Source organism: Papio anubis, chromosome 2 (genome assembly GCF_008728515.1).
Source record: "Papio anubis isolate 15944 chromosome 2, Panubis1.0, whole genome shotgun sequence".
NCBI classification, from domain to species: domain Eukaryota; kingdom Metazoa; phylum Chordata; class Mammalia; order Primates; family Cercopithecidae; genus Papio; species Papio anubis.
The window spans coordinates 20,904,900-20,929,112 of NC_044977.1; the positions used below are offsets into that span (position 1 = coordinate 20,904,900).

At 37.1% G+C, this 24,213-nt stretch overlaps 1 protein-coding gene across 16 annotated transcripts in view; it reads right to left on the minus strand.

Annotated features, from left to right (window-relative positions):
• ABI3BP (ABI family member 3 binding protein) overlaps positions 1-10,285 on the minus strand; it is a 248,598-nt gene extending 238,313 nt beyond the window's left edge. For all 16 annotated transcript variants that reach the window (XM_031662974.1, XM_021933977.2, XM_031662969.1 and 13 more), the window contains exon 1: positions 10,081-10,285. In XM_031662974.1, coding sequence (XP_031518834.1) covers positions 10,081-10,159 — 79 coding nt within the window. In that variant the 5' untranslated portion in view covers positions 10,160-10,285. The remainder of the gene's footprint in view (positions 1-10,080) is intronic.
• Between the last annotated feature and the right edge of the window lie 13,928 nt (positions 10,286-24,213).

Genomic DNA, 24,213 nt, shown 5'->3' on the forward strand with positions numbered 1-24,213 from the left:
GCCTCAGGAAACTTGGAATTATGGCAGAAGGGGAAGCAGGCACATCTTACATGGCAGCAGGCAAGAGAGAGAACGTGTGAGAGTGTAGGAAAAACTACCATTTATAAAACCATCATATCTCGTAAGAACTCACTCATTATGATGAGAACAGCATGGGGGAACCACCCCCATGATCCAATCACCTCCCACCAGGTTCCACCCTCCACATGTGGGGATTATGGGGATTACAATTCGAGACAAGATTTGGGTGGGAACACAGAGCCAAACTATATCAGCAGGTAAAGAGTTTTAAAAATGTACCTGGTCTTCACATTTGTTTACTTTGGTTAAGAAAGTTACTATCAAAAAAATCCATTAATGCCACTCGAATATTACTTGTTAATGAAAGCTAAAAAGAAGACTGATACTTTTATTATTTCCTTTTTTTAGAGAAAAAAACCCTGATGTTCAGAAAGGTGAAGCATTAGGTTGGTGCAAAAGTCATTGAGGTTTTTGCCATTAAAAGCAATGGCAAAAACCACAAAGACTTTTGCACCAACCTAATGACTTGCTTGGGCTCACGTGTACTCCTGCACTTTACCCACTAACCCATGTTGCTAATTTTCAGTGTTTATCTTTCCAGTTCATAACAAAACTACAAACTAGGTAAACCTGATATGGCAGAGCATGCCCAGCATCATTTCCCTTTTAATTCTTGTAAAAAGGAATAGTTAGGGAAGAATTCTGTGACAGCAGGATCATTAGGAGAGTTTGGAGAGGATGTGCCTGGAGAGGAATGGAGGGACTGTCTTCCAGGTCATCTGATACCTTACTCTAAACTAACTGGCCAGAATGTCTTAACTTCATCTGGGAAAGTGAAAGGAGAAGGAAATTGTCCCGCATCTCCTGCCGACATAGCTGGAACAGAACTGAATTCCAGAGCTCGCTGCCAGCACGACTTTGGCAGACACTCCAAGCCCCTCCTTGAACGACAGAATCTGCTGCTCTGAGAGAAGCAAGGCCTGTTAGGTCTCGCACACCCACACACACGTGCACAGTGGCCTCTCAGGAAGACCCTTGGGAAGCCAGAATGTTTTCTTATCAGCTAACAGAATGGAAAAATCACAGAATTGTATTTAACGAGAAAGGATATTTGAAACTCCACCTTGGCATCACGTTGTAAGCAAAGCGCTCCTGTTCAAAGTCTCAGCAAGGTTTCATTCACCACTACTCAGAGAAGAGAGAACTTCCATTACATTAGAGAAACAGTAGAATACATTTTAAATATGTTTCAGATTATAAGACATGCTACATGCCGGAAAGTTATCCTTAACATGAGATAGAAAAATCAGCTGGAATATATATGTTAATGTGCACAACTAAATAAATTGCTTTCAATACAATCTATATAATCTGTACTTTCTGAGTATGGACATTCATTGCATATTTGCTTAACTCCTATATTTTGCGCTGAAATCATGAGGTGCTTTGCTTTTCTTAACAGATTACATTTGAATTCATTGTTCTTCTTCCTATGTGTATCACTTAAAGCCAGTACATAGCAACACAGTGGGATAGCTTAGCTCCTGCAAATGTTGGTTGTTAAATGAGGATAAAGAATTAACACACCAACAGTTTCATGTAAAACTAAACGACTTTTGTGTGGCCAAGTGTTTTTAAATAGAACTGATTTCAAACCCCTTAAATGCAGGAAATGTCTTATTCATCTTTGTAATCCTAATGTGATGATTAAAAAACATTAATTGAATGACAAAATGAATAAATGTAAGTCTGGTCTTAAAAATCACAGTCACAACTTCTCAGATCTGGCTTCTGAGAGTAGCACTTATGTTCTAACACTAAAAACAAATGTTCATCTCAATTTTACACATTTACTTATTTTATATAGCTTCAGGAGGAACTCTGAAATTTTTTTCAAACAATGTTGTAAAATCCTGGAACAAAGCAGCATAAAAATAAAAATCACTTTTAAATTTACAGAAATCAAAACTTAAATAGTAGAAAAATATACTTGCAACTTTTAAATTTTACTCTGTACTCATCAAGAAAGATTTATTTATCAAGCACTTATACATACAAATTGTCAAAAATCTCCAAATCAGTAGTTCTTAACCCTGGTCATATTAGAATCACCTGAGGAATTAAAAAAAAAAATCCCACCCTAGACAAATTTAAAATAAATTTGATGGGGAGGCAGAGCATTACTGATATTTTTGAAAACTTTAGTATTCTCATGTGCATCCAGGATTAAATATATTGGGCTATAGCCTATATTGGAATATACGTTATAGTATTTATAGTCACAGGTAAGCTTATTAAATGAAGAAAATATTGAATTGCTATGTCATAGGTGAGATGTGAATTAGGCCTCAATTTTCTCTAAAATTAATTTCTAGTGTGACCAGAAGATGCTTGAAGTGGGTGAATTTGCCCTGGTTTTCTAATGGGTGGGCTTTCTAAGTGTGATCTTTCACTGGAGAATGACAACAAATCTTCTATGAAAATGTCACATCTTCTAGCTGCTTCTTTAGAATTCCATAGGAAGGAACTTTAACTGACTTCATAGCGTGTGTACTGAGAGGACCTTAAACCTCAGAGCAGCTCTAAGGCTTCTAAATGTTCATCAAAATCACTGTAAATATATGTCAAGGCTTTAGTAGGTGAGGGAAACCTACAACACACTCTAACAATCTTGCTGTGGAAGGCTCTTGGTGGGAAACCCAAGCTAATATTATATGGAGTAGAATAAGTACTGATTTAGTCTTGCTGTCCACAGAGGTTTGCCAAAGTAGTCTGAGACCTTGAAGCCAGCCTTTCCTGCCATGTGCCTCCTGAGCTTCTGAGGCCTTCCCAACACAAGAGAAGACTGTAGGCTAGAGAAGAGACCCACAGGGTATCTAGTATTAAACATTCTATGAGATTCTGAGTGTCATGGTTAGAATATTTTCTGTGTACAACCTAAATTTTGTTTCCCGAGAGCATATGGAAGAATTGTTTTATTAACATTGAACAGGATCTGAGAGAAACTCCTTTGGTCTTTCTAGTTGCTTCCATCACATCCACTGATAAAAGTGTATTTTCTTTCTCTACACACAAGTTTAATTAGACCTACAGTAACTTTCATTTACTCTAAAAGCCACTCCACTGAAGTTTCAGAAAAGCACTTTTTTTTTTTGGAGACAGAGTCTCGCTCTGTCGCCCAGGTTGGAGTGCAGTGGCACGATCTCGGCTCACTGCAACCTCCGCTTCCCAGGTTCAAGCAATTCTCATGCCTCAGCCTTCTGAGTAGCTGGGATTACAGGTACCTGCCACTACACCTGGTTAATTTTTGTATTTTTAGTGGAGATGGGGTTTCACCATGTTGACTAGGCTAGTCTTGAACTCTTGATCTCAAGTAATCAGCCCACCTCAGCCTGCCAAAGTGCTGGGATTATGCTAATATACTCTTTAATTTCTTATCTGTGAAATGGAGATAATATATATTTCACATGTTTATAAACACTTAGCATTAAATACCATGCCTGATACATAGTAATATGCTTATCATCTTTTTAAATGTTATTTAATAGAATGTTATTTTAATAACATCTTTTTAAATGTTATTTTAAATGTTATTTAATAGAATATATATATCAATTATTGTTTTTCTATATTATGTTTAGCATGTTCCTTCTTTAGCTGATACTATTTATTTTTCTTTTTGGGGGTCATTTTAACAAATATGTTTTTATTTGACTATTTAGCAATCTCTCTAGGTAACTAGATAATCTAGATAATCACATTAGAGTGTCCTATTTATTAATTTTATGTTTATTCTGAGATCAATTTTATTAAATTCACCTATTTACTTTCAATATTCTCTTGTTTATACCTACTTTATAAATTGTAATCAGGGAACAGCAAAAGGGAAATTTTTTCTGAGGGTGGTGATCCAGATAGAATGATTAGTCCCATCTCCTGAATGACATTCCCTTCATTAAACACCTCACTTATGTCTTTAAAAAACCTTCTGTAAACTCACATTAACCTATAACATTTTAACTGTCTTTGCTATAATATTGTATTGATAAATTCTTCTATTTTCAAGTGTTCCCCTGTGTCCCTTCTCTTTCTTGAAGGGAGACAGGGGAAGATACTAAAAATTCTTAACAGTATCTTATAGCCCGATATAGCAGTCTATAAAACTAAACTAGTGAATGTATAATTAACACAAGAAAATTTTGTTTATTTAAACCTTGGGTTCTAAATTTAGCATCAGAACAGATTATATTTGATCAATTTTTGCCTTTGTAGTGTAAGGTTCTTCTATAGCAGGGGCTGTATCTCATTGAGTTTACCTAGTAGATGCTTAATAATCTATGCTTGATGTGTTGACCATTGATTATTAAGGATTATTAACAGTCGATTAAAGATTATTGTGGAAATTTTTTATGCAGCCACAGGTAGCTAACATACTCTTTAAGCTTAGTTCTTCATCTGTGAAATGGAGATAATAATAATATATTTCACAAGTGTGAGGATAAAATGAGATAATTTACATAAACATAGCATTAAATATCATTGATATGAAACATGATGATTATTATCATACTTTTAAGAATTATTAAGGACTACTGATAATCTTTAATGATTGATAGACAAACACATCAATAAAACTATCAAGAAACTTTAGAGCTGTAAAAGATGCTAAAGTAATTTTCTTGCTTGGTGGTTTTTAAACTTCTTTTTAGCAGCAGAACCATTTTTTTTTCTAATGTACTGTTTAATACAGTCCCAGCAATACGTAAATATATATTACTCAAATAAAAGCAGAACCACACCAAGTAGGCTTTGCACTCCTCACCAGTATCCTGTGTTCCATAACTTAAGATGGAAGGGCTCCTCTGCAGCCTCCCATAAGCATCAACCACCCCTTGGAGAAATGGGCTAAGCTGTTGGAGTGACACATTTTTGTTTTGTCAAAGTGAGGTTGGAAGGGCTCCATGGAGAGCCAGCTGCCAGGTGAGCAGCTGGAAAGTTGACAGAGCAAGATGTAAGAGCCTTCCTGTCCAAAGACAACATTTTATTTCCTCTTTGTAATCAATCATGAGGAGTCAGGGCAGATAGAGACAAGGAGAGCACAGTTACATCTTGTATGGTTTTTTTCAGTCTAGGCTTCCCTCTCAGTACTTTAACACTCACTGAGCTTTGGCCCCTGGGGTTGCCTGGGCTCCGGGCCAGCAGCTACCTTTGTTGAGAAAGCCCCTCACCTCTCAGCAATCCTTCTCCTTGTCCCAACTTGTGTTTGTACTCCAGACCTCTATTTGGGTTTCTTATTCTCTCATAATTCTTCATACCTCCCATCCAGATTGGATCCTTTTTGTTCTCAAAATGCTTTGGGCTACACCCACATTGAAGGATGACCCTTCTCTACTGTAATTATCCCTTTCCACACCATTCCCTTTTCTCCTCCACAAGCTGGTCAGCTCCCTGAAGACAAGTACCAAGCTTTGTCTCCCCAGCCCCAGTGCTCTGTGTATACATCCAATATAATTTGTTACTTGAACAAATTAACGTACCTTTACATAGAGCAGGGAACTAATATTGCATCAAAATTAAAGGGATAGTCTTTTGCCACTTTCTAACTGTATTACTTGGAGTAAATTACTTCAACACTCTGAGGCAAAATTTTATGCTCCGTAAAATGGGAATAATAGGTTTACCTGCTTCATAGGTACTATAGTCTGAATGTATTCTCTCCAAAATTCAGGAGTTGCCACTGCGATAGTATTAGGAGCTGAGGTCTTTAAGAGGCGGTTAGGCCATGAGGACTCCTTCCCTGTGAATGGGATTGGGTGCCCTTATAAAAAGGCTTATGGAGGAAGTTTATCCTTCTCTTGCCTTTCTGCTTTCCACCATGTGAGGATGCAGCAAGAAGGCCCTCACCAGATGCCAGCACCTTGATCTTGGACTTCCCAGCTTCCAGAACTGTGAAAAATAAACTTCTGTTCTTTGCAAATTACCTAGTCTCAGGTATTTTGTCATAGGAGCATGAGACAAAGACAGTGGAGGAGCTTCAATAATTTAATTAGGTTTTCCACATTAAAATATGAAGCACTAAATTACCACATGCAGGATATACTCAAAGAATGTTATCTGTGATAATAGTAATGGTAATAGTTATTAATAGCTATGGCAGTTACTGTTATGATTATCATCTGCTCTGTGTTTTGTTCCTAAAGTCAGATATTTCTACGCTGTTAGGTAAGAACCCAAAGCAAAGAACCAGCTACCCTGTGTCATATCCCAAGAGTCACACCCAAGATCCCCATGCCCTCTGGTCATCTGATTACACTTGTATCTTGGAGGTTCCTCTGTGGTTTTTCTCACACTTGCTTAAAAATAATAACCTTTGCCTTTGGGCTAACTATAATCTTCTGTGTACTGGAGTTTCCATGCAGAGGTATGTCAAGGGCCTGCATTCCCACTATAAGATTTTGTTGTCTCCTTTCATTACATATTGTTCTCACTGGTTTTTATTTTAGCCTGTTTGCCAGGAAAAGAAAAAAGGTCAGTGGTGCCAAGAATAAAGATTCTGAGAGGTAGCTGGAGCACAGGGGCTTCCAAAGGTATAAAACAATGTGAGAATTCTTCTCTAGTATGGTCTAATTCACCTCCTGAAAAACAAGTTTAACAGGAGCTCACCTGGAGGGTCTGTGACATCTTACAAATCCCCATGGAAAAGCTGATCTTAAAGTAAAGGTGCAGCTTTCCTCAGGGTAATGTTGGCCATATGGGCAGACAGTGGCCAGACTAGAATGCAGTAGAAGCCTTCCCTTGTCGCCACGTAGAACAACACTGCAGCCCTTTACCCCATCTTTCTGCCAAGATCACACCACCTCATCTCCTACCTTACAAGAGGTTTGTCTTACATTTTGAATACAAGATCGTGTGTTATTCAGTGTGCATGTTTTTCAACATTGATCCCCTTTTCTATGACCCAATAAGGATTTATTAAAAATCTGTTATGTGCCAGACTTGTGTCTCTTATCTTATTTAATCCTAAAATACTATGAGATAGTTATCATTAGTCCCATTTTACAAATGAGAAAACTGAGGCTAACAAAAATAAATAATTTGCCAAAACTATAGTCATTTTGTGGTGGGGAAGAGAAAAGGTCCATTAATAATAGTCTCCAAGCTTTCAAAAAGTAAGCAAAAATCTTTTAATAACTTACTTTTTAGAACAAAGTATGTGGCTAGGTATGCAAATAGGCACTCCACATATAACAACTGACTTCTTATAAATAGCCATATATATATATATATATATAAAAAGGTCAGTGGTGCCAAGAATAAAGATTCTGAGAGGTAGCTGGAGCACAGGGGCTATATATATATATATATCATATGAACATAAAAATGTAGATATGTTCTTAGAAAAATATGTTAAAAATTAAAGTAATGTTTAAGAAATTTACAAAAAACTCTTTTATTCAAGGAATAGGTAGCATTCACATGTACACTGCAGAATGTCATTCCTAAGGTTGGGGTCAGGCAACCTGCGTATCTGGCAAGAGGCAGGTTAGAATATGGATTTTGAATGAGAAGCTAGGTATCAAGTCCTGGCTCCACCATTAAAATGGGGAAGTTACTAAATCTGCCCTGCTTTGAGGTATCTTCATTTGTAAAATAAATGGTTATGTTAGGTCAGTGGTTTCCAAATATTGGCATGTGATAAATTTTTCATTAGTCTGTGGGAAAATGAGAAAAATAACAATGGACTTATTTATGAAATTAAATTTATTTATTTTATAAAACTGTTAAAATGGTTTACTTTTATAAACCCTAGGCATTCTCTCCTGTCCCCTTTGAGCATCCTCACGTAGCAAAATTCAAGTATGCTCTCTATAACAGAACCCTGATGTTAAAATATTTATGTATTTTTGTTGGTCCATAAATCCAAAGGTCTGGGAATCACTAGACTAAGTGATCATGAATGTCTTTTCTAGCTCCAGAATTCTAACCACTTCTCAAGTCACAAATAGTATTTAACCAACTCTAAAGTGGAAGGAAGAATAAAAGTAAAACTTTTACTCCTTTTTCTTCTTTTTAAACTCTACATTTCCCCAAACATATCTTGTGACACACAAACCCCTGTTAAGATATTATAGATCTTCTATGGAAAAGAAGATTCTTAGTCAAATGAGTGTGAGAAACAAAAAGTTGTACTTTCTTTACTGAGAACGTGCAAACGGCTAACACTTACTGTGATTCCCCCTCATAAAGACTCCCCAAGTTATTGACAGGAATCAGCTACCTTTCCACCCTCACCCCAAACTCTACCCATTGTAGGACAAAGAGTGCCCCTATGCCTGGAGCACAGTTTGAAAAAGATGACTTCAGCTAAAAGATCCTCGATAGCTTTCCAATAAAGAAAAAACATAGTATTAAAAAACAAGACTTGCCATTTCTTTTATAGTTATTATAATTTGATGGTTTTTCAAAATTACCAACACTACAAATATTTTGAAAATAAACAACAAAAGTTTTGTGGCCATTTTTGCCAAGTATGGTTTTTTTTCTTTACAATTAAAAATAAAGAAAAATTGTGCCAAGAGATTTGTGTCTAGTGATTGCAACATGATAATTAAAGCACTGGGATTTTGCAGAAGTTTGCAGTAACAAAGTGTGGTTATATCATCCCTATGCAATGAATAAAAAGTAAAATAAAAGCCATCTGTAGGTATTAAGCCTAAGAAAAGCCCCAGACTCTTCTCAAATGATATGTCAATGTTAAATATTCCTTGAGTAGGTCCAATTAACTCTGAATGCTTGTGGCTCATAATTGATTTATTTAAATCCCAGTTTTATTGTGATCAAGGAGCAAAACTCTTGGGAGAAAAAGATCTCAGAGTGTTTGTTTTTTATTTTTCTTTAATTATTTGATCGGAGTTGAGAAAGTTTACTTAAGTCTTTTTTATTGCTGTTCACATCATCATGTGAAATATCAACTGGCCAACCGCTTCAGCCTTCACATACTGGATTCAAGTTTCACTTTACCCACCGAGGAGAGAACAGTTTTCACTTGGGACAAGATGATCCTGGAGCACACTTCCCAGAGAGAGGACCTAGGGATCATCTTTTGGATGTTCTGACACTAACAACCTTTTTTTCTGACTTTAGGCACACCAGGTTCTTGACAAGCCTGCAGCTCTGCATTACCTCTGATGTTTTCCATCATGACTGTATGGTAAATTCCAGCCTGTTTTTCATAATCCTGCTGACTACAGCAGTCTGCAACCATAAAAAGCCTTCACAGACCTAGAATTGGCTTATAGAAGTGCCTCTGCAGAGAAACAAAAGTACATGCAACATTTATGTTCAGAGACAGGAGAGAGGCAAAAGCCTCTTGTTTTGGTTCTGATGGGCTCAAAGGGTTGTTTTTAGGGTCAAAATTTAGAAATTTTAATTTTCTTCTGATAACATTTGTAAACAAAATACCAACACTAAAATGAGAACAACTTAGCCAGGAAAAGGGGGAGTGTCCTGTCCAACAGATCAAGCCCTCTTCCAAACTCCACTGGAGGGACGTGTCTACACATTAGCACATGACCGGACTTTGGTCTGACCTCCCTAGGCTCCCTCAGCCTCCTAGTCAGGTATGTTTGAGGTTCACACCAAAGATTCAAGGTTTCAGAGTTAGCTTCTTTTGAATCTTAAGCTAGTACTGATGCAGTCTCTGGGGAGGAGGCTAAAAACACCAAACAACTCTTTTTAACAGACTGTAATATCCATTTACATAATATGATTCAATATACAAGTAGTATAGTTTGAAAGCATACAGTTCAAGCTCTGATGAACAACTGCTCAATGTAATAAGTTTGTTTTCATTTTTGCAATAAAGAGCTGTAATTGAAAAGTAAAGAACAGGAGGGGAAAGTAAAAGTTTAAGCGACCCCTTCACACATTTGAACTTTGACTCTCTGCAGAATAACTCTATTCCCCCCATATGGTAAAGCAGATCATATTCAAAATCAACATTTAAAAACGTCTATACCTTAATATTATTTTTAAAACATAAAACATCAGGCTACTTGCCTTTTGGCAATTTCTGTGCATTTCCCAGGGCTAGTGTAATGCTTCCACAGAGAAGTAGGCACCCCAAGCTGGAGAGCATGTTGCATTTGCCACCTCGCACGGGGAATGATGCTGGTGGGTGCCTCGCAACCCTGGAGCTGCATTTAAGTGGACTGCCTCCCGGTGACAGAGGCGGGCGGCTGCACTTAGCTGTGCCGTGGGCTTACTCACAGGGGGCGGAGCCAAGATGACATCACACCCTTTCCCACACACACCAAAAAAAAAAAAAAAAAAAAAGCACAACAGCAAAAACATATCATCACATTTCTTTCTTTCTGCTAAGTTGTAACTGTGCCTCTTCCCTCTGAGATATAAAAATTGAAATTATGGCAGATCTGTATTTGTGAAAGAAGAAGTATTCAGGCAGTTTTGAAACGTTGGTAAACCATTTTAAAGAATCCAGAAATAATATATTAAAAACTATCAAAATGCTAAAAATATAAAATAAAACCTTATTAAGAAGGAAACTTTTTAATTATCCAGTAAACCAACCCAATTCTTTTCAATGGGTGTAAACTCATAAAAATATATTTTGAGTCATTCTGTAGTTCCTGTATTACAAGAAACATTTAAGAGTAAGTCTATGGCTATAAAGCTATACGTTATGTACAATACGTATGTGTATACACATATATTCTACAGATGTAGATGTAGAGACATAGAGAGAGCACTATTACTATGTGAGCCTCAACTATGGACTGAGTTCTGTAATCGAGTCTACCTACTTTATTGTATTTTAATTTTCCCAGTGCCTCTGCAGGAGATATGGCATTGTCCCCATTTTGCCATTAAGAAAAACTGAGGAACAAAGGTTAAGTGTCCTGACAATGCTAGTATATTCTACTGCTTAATAATGGGTGCCACTTACTAATGAATTGTCCTCGAGCAAACTTCATCTCTATATAATCAATATGGATGACATTTAAATGCTTGCTCCATGTTAGGCACTGATCGAATCAGTTTACACATGTTAAGACATTTATTCCTCAGAACGGTCTATGAGGCAGGCATTGTCATCATCCCCATTTTACAGATAGATAAACTGGGCACAGAGAGGTCAAGTGCAAGTCCAAGGTCATAGTGCTGGCATTTTTAAGCAGGCCATTTAACTACAGTACTTCTGGTCTTAACTACTACATTTTAATTCTAAAATAAACATGACAGTACCAATTTCATAAATTTGCTAGCAGTTTTTTGAAAGTAGTTGTCATAGAGCCTGACATACAGGAAGCATTTTACTAAATGGCGGTCACTGGAAACAATAATAATGAAAATGATAAACCCCCAATGAAGTAGAACTATAATTCTAACCTGGGCATATTTACCTCTGAAGTCCACATGTGTAACCTTTCGCCTTACATCACTTTGGTCAAAATATATAGACACATGGGTGGAATGGGTGGGTGACTAAAGTACTTTAAACTTTGTTGGTATATTTCTACTGACTCTTTGAAAATCGCTTACCTCTTTGGGGTGCTGTAGCTGAACCAAAAACAGTCAGAGAAAAATTAAGTAACACTGGTCAAATGAAATTCTAGTTAGAAAACTTACCAAAAAGACAAAAAGAAAAATTGAAGAGACAGCCCCATCTTCCAAATAAAGTGTGAGAAGGCATCTTGTTAAAGTCATTTAGAGCTGGCTGGGTCTAAGCTCTCACCATAGGAATGCTCTGGCACTGACTACAGGAGGGACTGGGTTATTTAACAGGTCTTTTTCATCTCTGATTTTTTACTTGACTAAGCAGCTCCCTCAATCCGGGTTAGGACATTTATCCAGCTGGCACTGCTGGTTCTGCTCCTATATGTCATTGCCATCACGTTAAGCCAGTGAGGCCACTGTGTTAGTAGGAAATGACAGGTTTTCTGAGGGGAACAAACCCAGCAGAAATATTGTAAAGAAGGCTGGTTCTTCAAAACATTTATGAGGGGCTGGTGCAAGAGTTAGGAACTGACCTCTGCTTGGCCAGCAGGAATTCAGGAATTGGCCTCTGCGTGGCCAGCAGGCAAAGTCAAATCCACCTTAGCAATCATTATTTGCAGTTTTGCAACTGACTGGAGGCTAATTAAATGAAGCACAATCTCTAATTATTGTGTCAGGAAAAAAAAAACAAAACTGTTGCATTATCTTAGCTAGTAGGACACTTGAGCATTCAGTGAAGACGTTGAAAGTATTAGGGCTCTCCTCAGACTAGGGAGGAGTAACGCTACAGAAAGGAACTGTGCCTCTTTTACTACTGTGTCTAGTACCTAGAATATAAGAATGCAGTAAGTACACGATAAGTAAGTGTCAAATGAAACAGAATTCATCAATTCCTCCCAACAGCCTAAGGATCAGTTCTAGATTATGTGAGAGAACACTTGAGTATGATCTAGAACGTACAGTTGTTGGGAGACAATTTTGCAAGGGTAACTAATGTTTCTGTACATCCTATGAGCAGAGACACTAACTCCCTGTGTTCCAGAACATCTTGTAAACAATATTTGTATATAAAATATCCTTGGAAGATAGAAATTTGTGTTCTGTCCCATATAATAAAGGTAACATCTCCCTCTGGGGCAATGGGAATACATAATCACTTCCCATCATAAAAGATTTAAGTTCTCTAAGCTTATCATTCCTCTTCTGTAAAACAACCCATGGCATGTGTACGGATCACCTGTACCTCTTTGTGTTGTCCTGTGAGAATCTGGCCTCCTGGAACTAGTGCAAATGCTGATATTCAGGCTACTGCTATTGCTGTAATAAACTGTCCTTTCCTTTGTCTTTGACCCAGGTGTTTTGTGTCTCCTGCCAGCCGCTATGAACTGCGTGTTAGCTTGCACATAGGGTAAAAATCTCAGATCCTTCACAGTTCTTGAAAACAGTATTGGCCCGTATTAAAAGATTTTATTAAAGCATGCTTTAGTATAGTGCATTTGGTGTAATACCTACACTGAAGTCTATTATAAGACTATTATAAGAATCAGCCCTGAAAACCCCTATTGTACATAGTAAGAGTGTTGCTTGACATTGCTTACTAAATCATGTAGTACCTCTTAAAAAATAACCCTGGAGAAAACCTCTGACTGCTGTGTCAAGTGTGAAAAGTTGTGACTATTTTTCCAGAGCAACTGTATTTATTTTTTGATATTGTAACCAGGTTTCTCTTTCTGTGTTGACTGGTAGAAAATTAGAGCCAAATACATCCCCCACCCATGTTAAGTGTATAGGTCTTTGTGATGTGCATTTTTTGACATCATTCTTGGCTTTATTTTTTGTCCCCACCCTTATTTCTTGCTTATTTTACTTGGAGTCTTAATTTATGTGATTTTGTAAGTTGTTTTAATTTGTTTCTGGAGCAAGGTGAGGTAAAACAAACAAACCCTACACACAGAAGTTGTGTCAAAAACCATGTGTCAAAAGCCATGAAGTGGGAATCTGGGAACCTGTTCTCTTTCCTTTTCTATGCAACCGTAGACTCTGATAGAATTTTGGTACAGTGATTGTATGGCATCATTTTTAAAGAATACTTTCTCCTTGGGGAAGTCAGTGAAATTCATGAAACTAGAAGACATCTAGAACACTGCTCAAATAAGTGTCATAGTTTTCAGTCATGCCATGTTTCTTTTTTTGAGACAGAGTCTAGCTCGGTCGCCCATGCTGGAGTGCATTGGCGCCATCTCGGCTCACTGCAAGCTCCGCCTCCCGGGTTCACACCATTCTGCTGCCTCAGCCTCCCGAGTAGCTGGGACTATAGGTGCCCGCCACCTCGCCCGGCCAATTCATGTTTGATTTTTTAAGGGCTCAACATTAATTTCATTATTTCAAATGAGACTTCTATTAAAACTCATACATCTCTCAAATCTTGGAAGTCAACTCTGTGTAGTCATTTAACATATTTGTCCATATTTTTAGTCTCTGTAAAGTATTATGCTAGGAGATTTGTAAAAGGCTGGTATGTATGCAATTAATATTTGAAGCTATGTTGTGGTTTTTCTAAGGGATGCTAATAAAAATAATCTTAATATGACTGATTTGAAATGGGAAACCTAGTGCTCCATGTTTTCATCCCAGATTTTATTTCTTTAATCACTTTCCTGAACTAGACCCATGATCCAATTGGACAAGTGTCCTGCTCCAGTGGAGGTACATTTGGCCAGAGCAAATGTACACCACAATTCTTCTTATAGCACAGAGATGTACTGCTCCTTAAACACCTAAGTGATGTTTGCAGGTCATTCTTCAGTTTGTCTAAGGCATCTTGACCTCTAAATTTTTGGCTTCATAACCTTGAAGTAATTAGCAACTTGTACTTATAAAACAGTGTGAAGGATCTATTCATCTGGAAACAAGCTTCTTTAAGACCTAAGTTGTATATCTCTAAGCTGTCAAATTTGTCTTCCTTGTTTTGTCTACATTCTGCTTTCTTCATGGAGGTGCTGAGTACCTAGCTGAACTTGTGCAGGTGAAAGGAATATTTTCACTTAAGCTTCAAATAATGTAAGAATTGATGGAGTCAAGAGCTGAGTGAGAAACATGTTAGTAAACTAGAGAAGGAACTCCGAACATGAGGATATGCCAGAGGAGGATCCTGAAAGTTAGAGTACTGCATCAGGGAGTCTGAGAGCCTGGGGCATGCAAGTACGTAGCAGCATGTTGAATAAGTAGGTGGATGGTGGTCCTGGGAACATACCTAGGGCCATGCAAATTCAACTAATGTGCACATCTTTGAGATGTGGGAGGAAACCTGAGGACCCAGAGAAAACCCACGCAGACATAGAAAGAATGTCAAACTTTACATAGTAGTACCAGTTATGAAACAATTTTATTCCAGGAACTGCTGTACATAAGTTGTTGAGTTTTAACCTTTGTCTTGACAAATGAGTTTACCCGGGAAATCCTCACCATAATCATGACAATAAACATACCCCTCACCTCAAAGAGAATTCTTGTGCCCCTTTTCAATCTCACCCTCTTCCCTCTCGGTGCCTACCACATGATGCCTCACAACCACTGATCTGCTTTCTAGTACAATGCATTACATTGCATGTTCTAGAATTTTACATACATGAAATCATGCAATATGTACTCTATTATTGACCAGCTTCTTTCACTGAGCATGGTTGTAATTAGATTCATTTATAGACATTTGGGCTCTTGCCAGTTTGGGCTCTTACAAATAAGGCTGCAATGAACATTTGTATATATATCTTTGGATGGATGGATGGATTTTGTCTTGGATAAATATCTGATATTCCAAGTAAAGTGGACTACCTAATCAGGTGTATGTTTAAATTTTTAAGAAACTACCAAACTCATTTCCAAAGTGGCTGTGCAATTTTACATTCACACCTATAATACATGGAGGTTCCAGTTCCTCCATGTCTTCAACATTTGCATGTCAGACATTTTAATTTTTGCCATTCTTATATAGGTATATAGTGCCAGATTTGGGGTTAATTTGCATTTTCCTAATGGCAAATGATGATAAACGTATTTTCAGGTCTTGTTCGCCATTCGCTTATTTATTTATTTTTTTAGTGAGGTGTCTGTTCAAAAGTCTTTTTTCCACTTTTGAGGGAGGAGGTTCTTTATAATAGAGTTTTGTGAGTCCTTTACATACTCTGAATATAAGGTTTTTTATTAATCAGATTTTTCTTTGCAAATATTTCCTCCCTGCCATTGCTTGTTTTTATTCCTTCAGCGATGTCTTTTGAGGTGCAAAGTTGTTAATTTAGGCAATATCTGATTTGTCCTACTTTTTTGTTATAGATTTTACTTTTGGTGTCATAGCTAAAAATCCTTTGCCAGATCCAAAGGCATGAAAATATTCTAATTTTAAGTTTTACGTTTAAATCTGTGAGCCATCCTGAGTTGATTTTTGCATACAGCGCATGGTATGAATCCTAATCCAAGTTCTTTTTCATTCTTTTTCTTTCTTTCTTCTTCTTCTTCTTCTTTTTTTTTTTTTTTTTAACATACAGACACCCAACTGGGCTAGTATCATTTCCTGAAAACACTATCCTTTCCCCACTGAATTACTCTTGCACCCTCATCAAAAATCAATTGTTCATATACATGTGGGTTTTTTTCTGGAGTCTCTATTATGTCCTATTCCTCTATTTGTCTGTCTAAATGCCAGTAACCTACTGTCTTGAAAACTGCAGCTTTATAATAAGTCTTAAAAGCAGATAATGTTTGCCCACCTATTCTCTCTCACTCTCTCTCTTTTTTTTTTTTTTTTTTTTTTTGAGGCACAATCTCAGTTCTGTCACTGAGGCTGGAGTGCAGTGGCGTAATCACGGCTCACTGCAGCCTTGACTTCCTAGGTTCAAGTGATTCTCCCACCTCAGCCTTCTGAGTAGCTGGGACTATAGGCACACACCGCCATACCCAGCTATTTATTTTTTATTTTTACTTTTTTAGTAGCAATCGGGTCTTGCTGTGTTGCCACAGCTGGACCAGAACTCCTGAGCTCAAGTGATTTTCCTGCCTTGTCCTCCCAAAGTGCTGAAATTACAGTCATGAGCCACTGCACCTAGCTGACTTTTGTATATCCACATGAATTTTAGAATTAGCTCATCAATTTCTACCAAAAAAAGCCAGAATAAATTTTTACAGGAATTCAATTGAATCTATGGATCAATCTGGGGAGAACTGACATCTTGAGTGTTAAAACATAATTAGGTATTTCTCTCCCTCATCTGTGTCTTCTTTAATTTCTCTCAGCAATGTTTTATAGTTTTCCATGTACAGGCCTTGTAAACATCCTGTCAGCTTTTTCTCTTAGCATCACTTATATTTTAATGCTGTTGTAAATGGTATTTTTTTATTTCAATGACCAATTTTTTACTGGAGGAACATAGAAATACAATTGATTTTTGTATATTGGGCTTATATCTGCAACCTTGTTAACTTCACTTATTACCTCTAGTAGTTTTTCATGCATTCCATGCAGATTTTCTAAATAAATAATCATGTCATTTTAATAAATATAGTTTTACCTTTTTCTTTCCATTTGGATGCTTCTTATTTATTTTTCTTGTGTTATTGAACTGTCTAGAATTTCCAGTACAGTGTTGAGTAGAAGTGGTGAGAGCAGACATTCTTGTCTTGTGCCTGATCTTAGAAATCAATTTTCATCATTCAGCTAATCTGATATTAGCTGTGAATTTTTTGCAGATACTTTTTGTAATTCAAAAGGTTCCCTTCTATTTCTAGTTTACTGAGAATTTTTATCAAGAATGGATGTTAACTTTTTCCAAATACTTCTTCTGCAATATTGAGATGATTATATGGTTTTTCTTTTGTAGTTCACTAGTTTAATGAAATACATGATTGATACTTGAATGATAAACAAAAAGTACATACTTGGGATAAACCCTGCTTGGTCATAATTTATTATTCTTTTCATGTATTGTTGTATTCAGCCTGATACAATTTTGTTTAGAATATTTGTGTCTATGTTCACACGCAATAGTGGTCTGTAGATTTGTGTGTGTGTGATGTCAATGTCAAGCTTTTAAAGTTTTTTTACATTTTTGTGGGTACATAGTAGGTGTATCTATGGGATACATGAGATATTTTGACACAGGCATGCAATACATAATAATCACATAAGGGTAAATGCAGTATTATCACCTCAAGCATTTATCCTTTGTGTTATAAACAATTCTTTTATAGTTTTATTTTTACATGTATAATTAAATAATTATTGACTATAGTCACCTTATCGTGCTATCAAATACTAGGTCTTATTCATTCTTTCTATTTTTAGCACCCATAGCCATCCCCACTTCCCTCTCACCTATCACTAACAATCCTTCCCAGCCTCTGGTAACCATTGTTCTACTCTCTATCTTCATGAGATCAATTGTTTTCATTCTTAGCTCCCCAAAATAAGTGAGAACGTGTGAAGTGTGTCTTTCTGTGCCTAGCTTATTTCAGTTAACACAATCACCTCCAATTACATCCATGTTGTTGTAAATGACAGAATGTCATTCTTTTCTATGGCTGAATAGTACTCCATTGTGTATATGTACCACATTTTCTTTATCCATTTATCTGTTCACGGACACTTAGGTTGCTTCCAAATCTTGGCTATTGTGAATAGTGCTGCAATAAACAAGGGAGTGCAGATATCTCTTTGATATACTGATTTTCCTTCTTTTGGGTATATACCTAGCAGTGGGATTGCTGGATCATATGGTAGCTCTATGTTTAGTTTTTGAGGACCCTCCAGACTGTTCTCCATAGTGTTTGTACTAATTTACATTCCCACCAAAAGTGTATGAGGGTTTCATTTTCTCCACATCCTCACCAGCATTTTTTATTGCCTGTGTTTTGGATAAAAGCCACATTAACTGGAGTGGGGTAATACCTCATTGAGATTTTGATTTGCATCTTTGATGATCAACGATGTTGAGCACCTTTTCATAAAATGTTAGTCACTTGTATGTCTTCTTTTGAGAAATGTCCTTTCAGATATCTTGCCCATTTTTCAATCTGATTATTATATTTTTTCCTATTGAGTTGTTTTAGTTCCTTATATATTCTGATTATTAATCTCTTGTCAGATGGATAGTTTGCAAATATTTTCTCTCATTCTGTGGGTTGCCGCTTCACTTGGCAGATTGTTTCCTTTACTGTACACAAGATTTTTAACTTGATGTGAGCCAGTTTGTCCATTTTTGCTTTTGTTGCCTATGATTTGGTGGATAGTTTCATGGTTTGAAGTCTTAGATTCAAGTCTTTAATCCATTTTGATTTGATTTTGGCATATAGCAAGAGGTAGGTGTCCAGTTTCAATCTTCCACATATGGACATCCAGTTTTCCCAGCACCATTTATTGAAGAGACTGTCCCATTCCCAATGTATATATATGCTTGGCACCTTTGCTGAAGAGTTCATTGTAGACATATGGATTTGTTTCCACATTCTGTATCCCTATCCACTTGTTCATGTGTTGGTCTTTACACCAGTACTATGCTATTTTGGTTTCTATAACTGCTGTATAATTTGAAGTCAGGTAATGTGATTCCTCCAAGAATCACAGGATAGGTTTGGCTCTTTTGAGTCTTTTATGTTTCCATATATATTTTAGGATTGTTTTTTCTATTTCTGTGAAGAATGTCATTGGTATTTTGATATGGATTGCATTGAACCTGCAGATTGCTTTACGTGAGATGGACATTTTAACAATATTAATTCTTCCAATCCATGAATATGAAATATCTTTCCATTTTTTTGGTGTCCTCTGCAATTTATTTCATCAATGCCTTATAGTTTTCCTTGTAGAGATCTTCTTCTTTAGTTTCTTTAGATTCACTTCTTTAGCTAATTCCTAAATATTTAATCTTATTTTTAGCTACTGTAAATTGGATTACTTTCTGGATTTCTCTTACAGATTGTTTGCTGTTGGTGTATAAACATGCTACTGATTTTCTTATGTTAATTTTGTATACTGCAAATTTACTGAATTTATTAGTTCTAATGGTTTATTAGTGGGGTCTTTAGATTTTTCCAAATATAAGATCATATCATCTACAAACACAGACACTTTGAGTTTTTAGGATTCCCTTTATTTCTTTCTCTTGTCTGATGCTCTAGCCAGGACTTCCAGTACTATGTTGAAGAACAGTGGTAAAGTGAACATCCTTGTGATTTTCCCAATCTTACAGGAAAGGCTTTCAGTTTTTTTCCATTCAGTGTGATAATAGCTGTAGGTGCGTCATATATGGCTCTTATTATGTTGCACTGTATTCTTTCTATGCCCAGTTTATTGAGTTTCATCATGAAGCGATGCTTAATTTCATCAAATGCTTTTTGGCACCAACTGAAATGATCACATTTTGTTTGTTTGTTTATCATTATACTTTAAGTTCTAGGGTACATGTGCACAACGTGCAGGTTTGATACAAAGGTATACACATGAAATGTTGATTTGCTGCACCCATCAACTTTTTATTTACATTAGGTATTTCTCCTAATGCTATCCCTCCCCCAGTGCCCCACCCCCGAAAAGGCCCTGGTGTGTGATGTTATCCACCCTGTGTCCAAGTGATCTCATTGTTTAATTCCCACCTATGAGTGAGAACCATGCAGTGTTTTGTTTTCTGTTCTTGTGATAGTTTGCTGAGAATGATGGTTTCCAGCTTCATCCATGTCCCTGAAAAAGACATGAACTCATCCTTTTATATGGCTGCATAGCATTCCATAGTTTATATGTGCCACATTTTCTTTTTTTTTTTTTTTTTTTTTTTTTTTTGAGACGGAGTCTCGCTCTGTCGCCCAGGCTGGAGTGCAATGGCGCGATCTCAGCTCACTGCAAGGTCTGCCTCCCGGGTTCCCGCCATTCTCCTGCCTCAGCCTCCCGAGTAGCTGGGACTACAGGCGCCCACAACCGCGCCCGGCTAATTTTTTGTATTTTTAGTAGAGACAGGGTTTCACCGTGGTCTCGATCTCCTGACCTTGTGATCCGCCCGCCTCGGCCTCCCAAAGTGCTGGGATTACAGGCGTGAGCCACCGCGCCCGGCCTCCACATTTTCTTAATCCAATCTATTATTGAGGGACATTTGGGCTGGTTCCAAGTCTTCGCTATTGTGAATAGTGCCACAATAAACATACATGTGCTTGTGTCTTTATAGTAGCAAGATTTATACTCTTTAGGGTATATACCCAGTAATGGGATTGCTGGATCAAATGGTAATTCTAGTTCTAGATCCTTGAGGAATCACCACAGTGTCTTCCACAATGGTTGAACTAATTTACATTCCCACCAACAGTGTAAAAGCATTCCTATTCCTCCACATCCTCTCCAGCATCTGTTGTTTCCTGACTTTTTAATGATTGTCATTCTACCTGGCATGAGATGGTATCTCATTGTGGTTTTGATTTGCATTTCTCGGATGACCAGTGATGATGAGCATCTTTTCATGTGTCTGTTGGCTGCATAGATGTCTTTTGAGAAGTGTCTGTTCATATCCTTTGCCCAACTTTGATGGTGTTGTTTTTTTCTTATAAATTTTTTTGAGTTCTTTGTAGATTCTGGATATTAGTTCTTTGTCAGGTGGGTAGATTGCAAAATTTTTCTCCCATTCTGTAGGTTGCTTGTTCACTGTGATGGTAGTTTCTTTTGCTGTGCAGAAGCTCTTTAGTTTAATTAGATCCCATTTGTCTATTTTGGCTTTTGTTGCCATTGCTTTTGTTGTTTTAGTCATGAAGTCCTTTCCCGTGCCTATGTCTTGAATGGTATTGCCTAGGTTTTCTTCTAGGATTTTTATGGTTTTAGGTCTAACATTTAAGTCTTTAACCTATCTCGAATTAATTTTTGTATAAGGTGTAAGGAAGAGATCCAGTTTCAGCTTTCTACATATGGCTAGCCAGTTTTCCCAGCACCATTTATTAAATAGGGAATCCTTTCTCCATTGCTAATTTTTGTCAGGTTTATCAAAGATCAGATGGTTGTAGATGTGTGGTGTTATTTCTGAGGTCTCTGTTCTGTTCCATTGGTCTATACATCTGTTTTGGTACCAGTACCTTGCTGTTTTGGTTACTGTAGCCTTGTAGTATAGTTTGAAGTCAGGTAGTGTGATGCCTCCAGCTTTGTTCTTTTTGCTTAGGATTGTCTTGGCAAAGAGGGCTCTTTTTTGGTTCCATATAAACTTTAAAGTAGTTTTTTCCAGTTCTGTGAAGAAAGTCAGTGGTAGCTTGATGGGGATGGCATTGAATCCATAAATTACGTTGGGCAGTATGGCCATTTTCATGATATTGATTCTTCCTCTCCATGAGCATGGAATATTACTCCATTTGTTTGTGTCCTCTTTTATTTCATTGAGCAGTGGTTTGTAGTTCTTCTTGAAGAGGTCCTTCACATCCCTTGTAAGTTGGATTCTTAGGTATTTTATTCTTTTTGAAGCAATTGTGAATGGGAGTTCACTCATGATTTGGCTCTCTGTTTGTCTGTTCCTGGTATATAGGAATGCTTGTGATTTTTGCACATTGAATTTGTATCCTGAGACTTTGCTGAAGTTGCTTATCAGCTTAAGGAGGTTTGGAGCTGAGATGAGGGAGTTTTCTAAATATACAATCATTCCATCTGCAAACAGAGACAATTTGACTTCCTCATTTTCTAATTGATTACCTTTTATTTCTTCCTCTTGCCTGATTGCCCTGGTCAGAACTTCCAACACTATGTTGAATAGGAGTGGTGAGAGAGGGCATCCTTGTCTTGTGCCAGTTTTCAAAGGGAATGCTTCCAGCTTTTGCCCTTTCAGTATGATATTGACTGTGGGTTTGTCATAAATAGCTCTTATTATTTTGAGATACATTCCGTCGATACCTAGTTTATTGAGAGTTTTTAGCAAGAAGGGCTTTGAATTTTGTTGAAGGCTGTTTCTGCATCTATTGAGATAATAGTGGTTTTTGTCTTTGGTTCTGTTTATGTGATGGATTATGTTTATTGATTTGCATATGTTGAACCAGCCTAGCATCCCAGGGATGAAGCCCACTTGATTGTGGTGGATAAGCTTTTTGATGTGCTGCAGGATTTGGTTTGCCAATATTTTATTGAGGATTTTCGCATTGATGTTCATCAGGGATATTGTTCTAAAATTCTCTTTTTTTGTTGTGTTTCTGCCGGGCTTTGGTATCAGGATGATGTTGGCCTCATAAAATGAGTTAGGGAGGGTTCCCTCTTTTTCCATTGATTGGAATAGTTTCAGAAGGAATGGTACCAGTTCCTCTTTGTACCTCTAGTATAATTCAGCTGTGAATCCATCTGGTCCTGGATTTTTTTTGGTTGGTAAACTGTTAACTATTGCCTCAATTTCAGAGCCCGTTATTGGTCTAGTGAGAGATTCAACTTCTTCCTGGTTTAGCCTTGGGAGGGTGTATGTGTCCAGGAATTTATTCATTTCTTCTAAATTTTCTAGTTTATTTGCATAGAGGTGTTTGTAGTATTCTCTGATGGTAGTTTGTATTTCTGTGGGATCACTGATGATGTCCCCTTTATCACTTTTTTATTGCATCTATTTGATTCTTCTCTCTTGTCTTCTTTATTAGTCTTGCTAGCAGTCTATCAATTTTGTTGATCTTTACAAAAAAAAAAAAACAGCTCCTTGATTCATTGATTTTTTGAAGAGTTTTTTTGTGTCTCTATCTCTTTCAGTTCTGCTCTGATCTTAGTTATTTCTTGCCTTCTGCTAGGTTTTGAATGTGTTTGCTCTTGTTTCTCTAGTTCTTTTAATTGTGATGTAAGGGTGTCGATTTTAGATCTTTCCTGTTTTCTCTTGTGGGCATTAGTGCTATAAATTTCCCTCTACACACTGCTTTAAATGTGTCCCAGAGATTCTGGTACATTGTGTCTTTGTTCTCATTGGTTTCAAAGAACATCTTTACTTCTGCCTTCATTTCGTTATTTACCCAGTAGTCATTCAGTAGCACGTTATTCAGTTTCCATGTAGTTATGCAGTTTTGAGTGAGTTTCTTAATCCTGAGTTCTAATTTGATTGCACTGTTGTCTGAGAGACAGTTTGTTGCGATTTCTGTTCTTTTACATTTGCTGAGGAGTGCTTTACTACCAATTATGTGGTCAATTTTAGAATAAGTGCGATGCGGGGCTGATTAGAATATATATTCTGCTGATTTGGTGGAGAGTTCTTAGATGTCTATTAGGTCTACTTGGTGCAGAGCTGACTTCAAGTCTTTGATATCCTTGTTAACCTTCTGTCTCGGTGATCTGTCTAATGTTGACAGTGGGGTGTTAAAGTCTCCCATTATTATTGTGTGGGAGTCTAAGTCTCTTAGTAGGTCTCTAAGGACTTGCCTTATGAATCTGGATGCTCCTGTATTGGGTGCATATGTATTTAGTATAGTTAGCTCTTCTTGATGAATTGATCCCTTTACCATTATGTAATGGCTTTCTCTGTCTCTTTTGATCTTTGTTGGTTTAAAGTCTGTTTTATCAGAGACTAGGATTGTAACCCCTGCTTTTTTTTTTTTTTTTTTTTGCTTTCCATTTGCTTGGTAGATCTTCCTCCATCCCTTTATTTTGAGCCTATGTGTGTCTTTGCATGTGAGATGGGTCTCCTGAATACAGCACACTGATGGGTAATG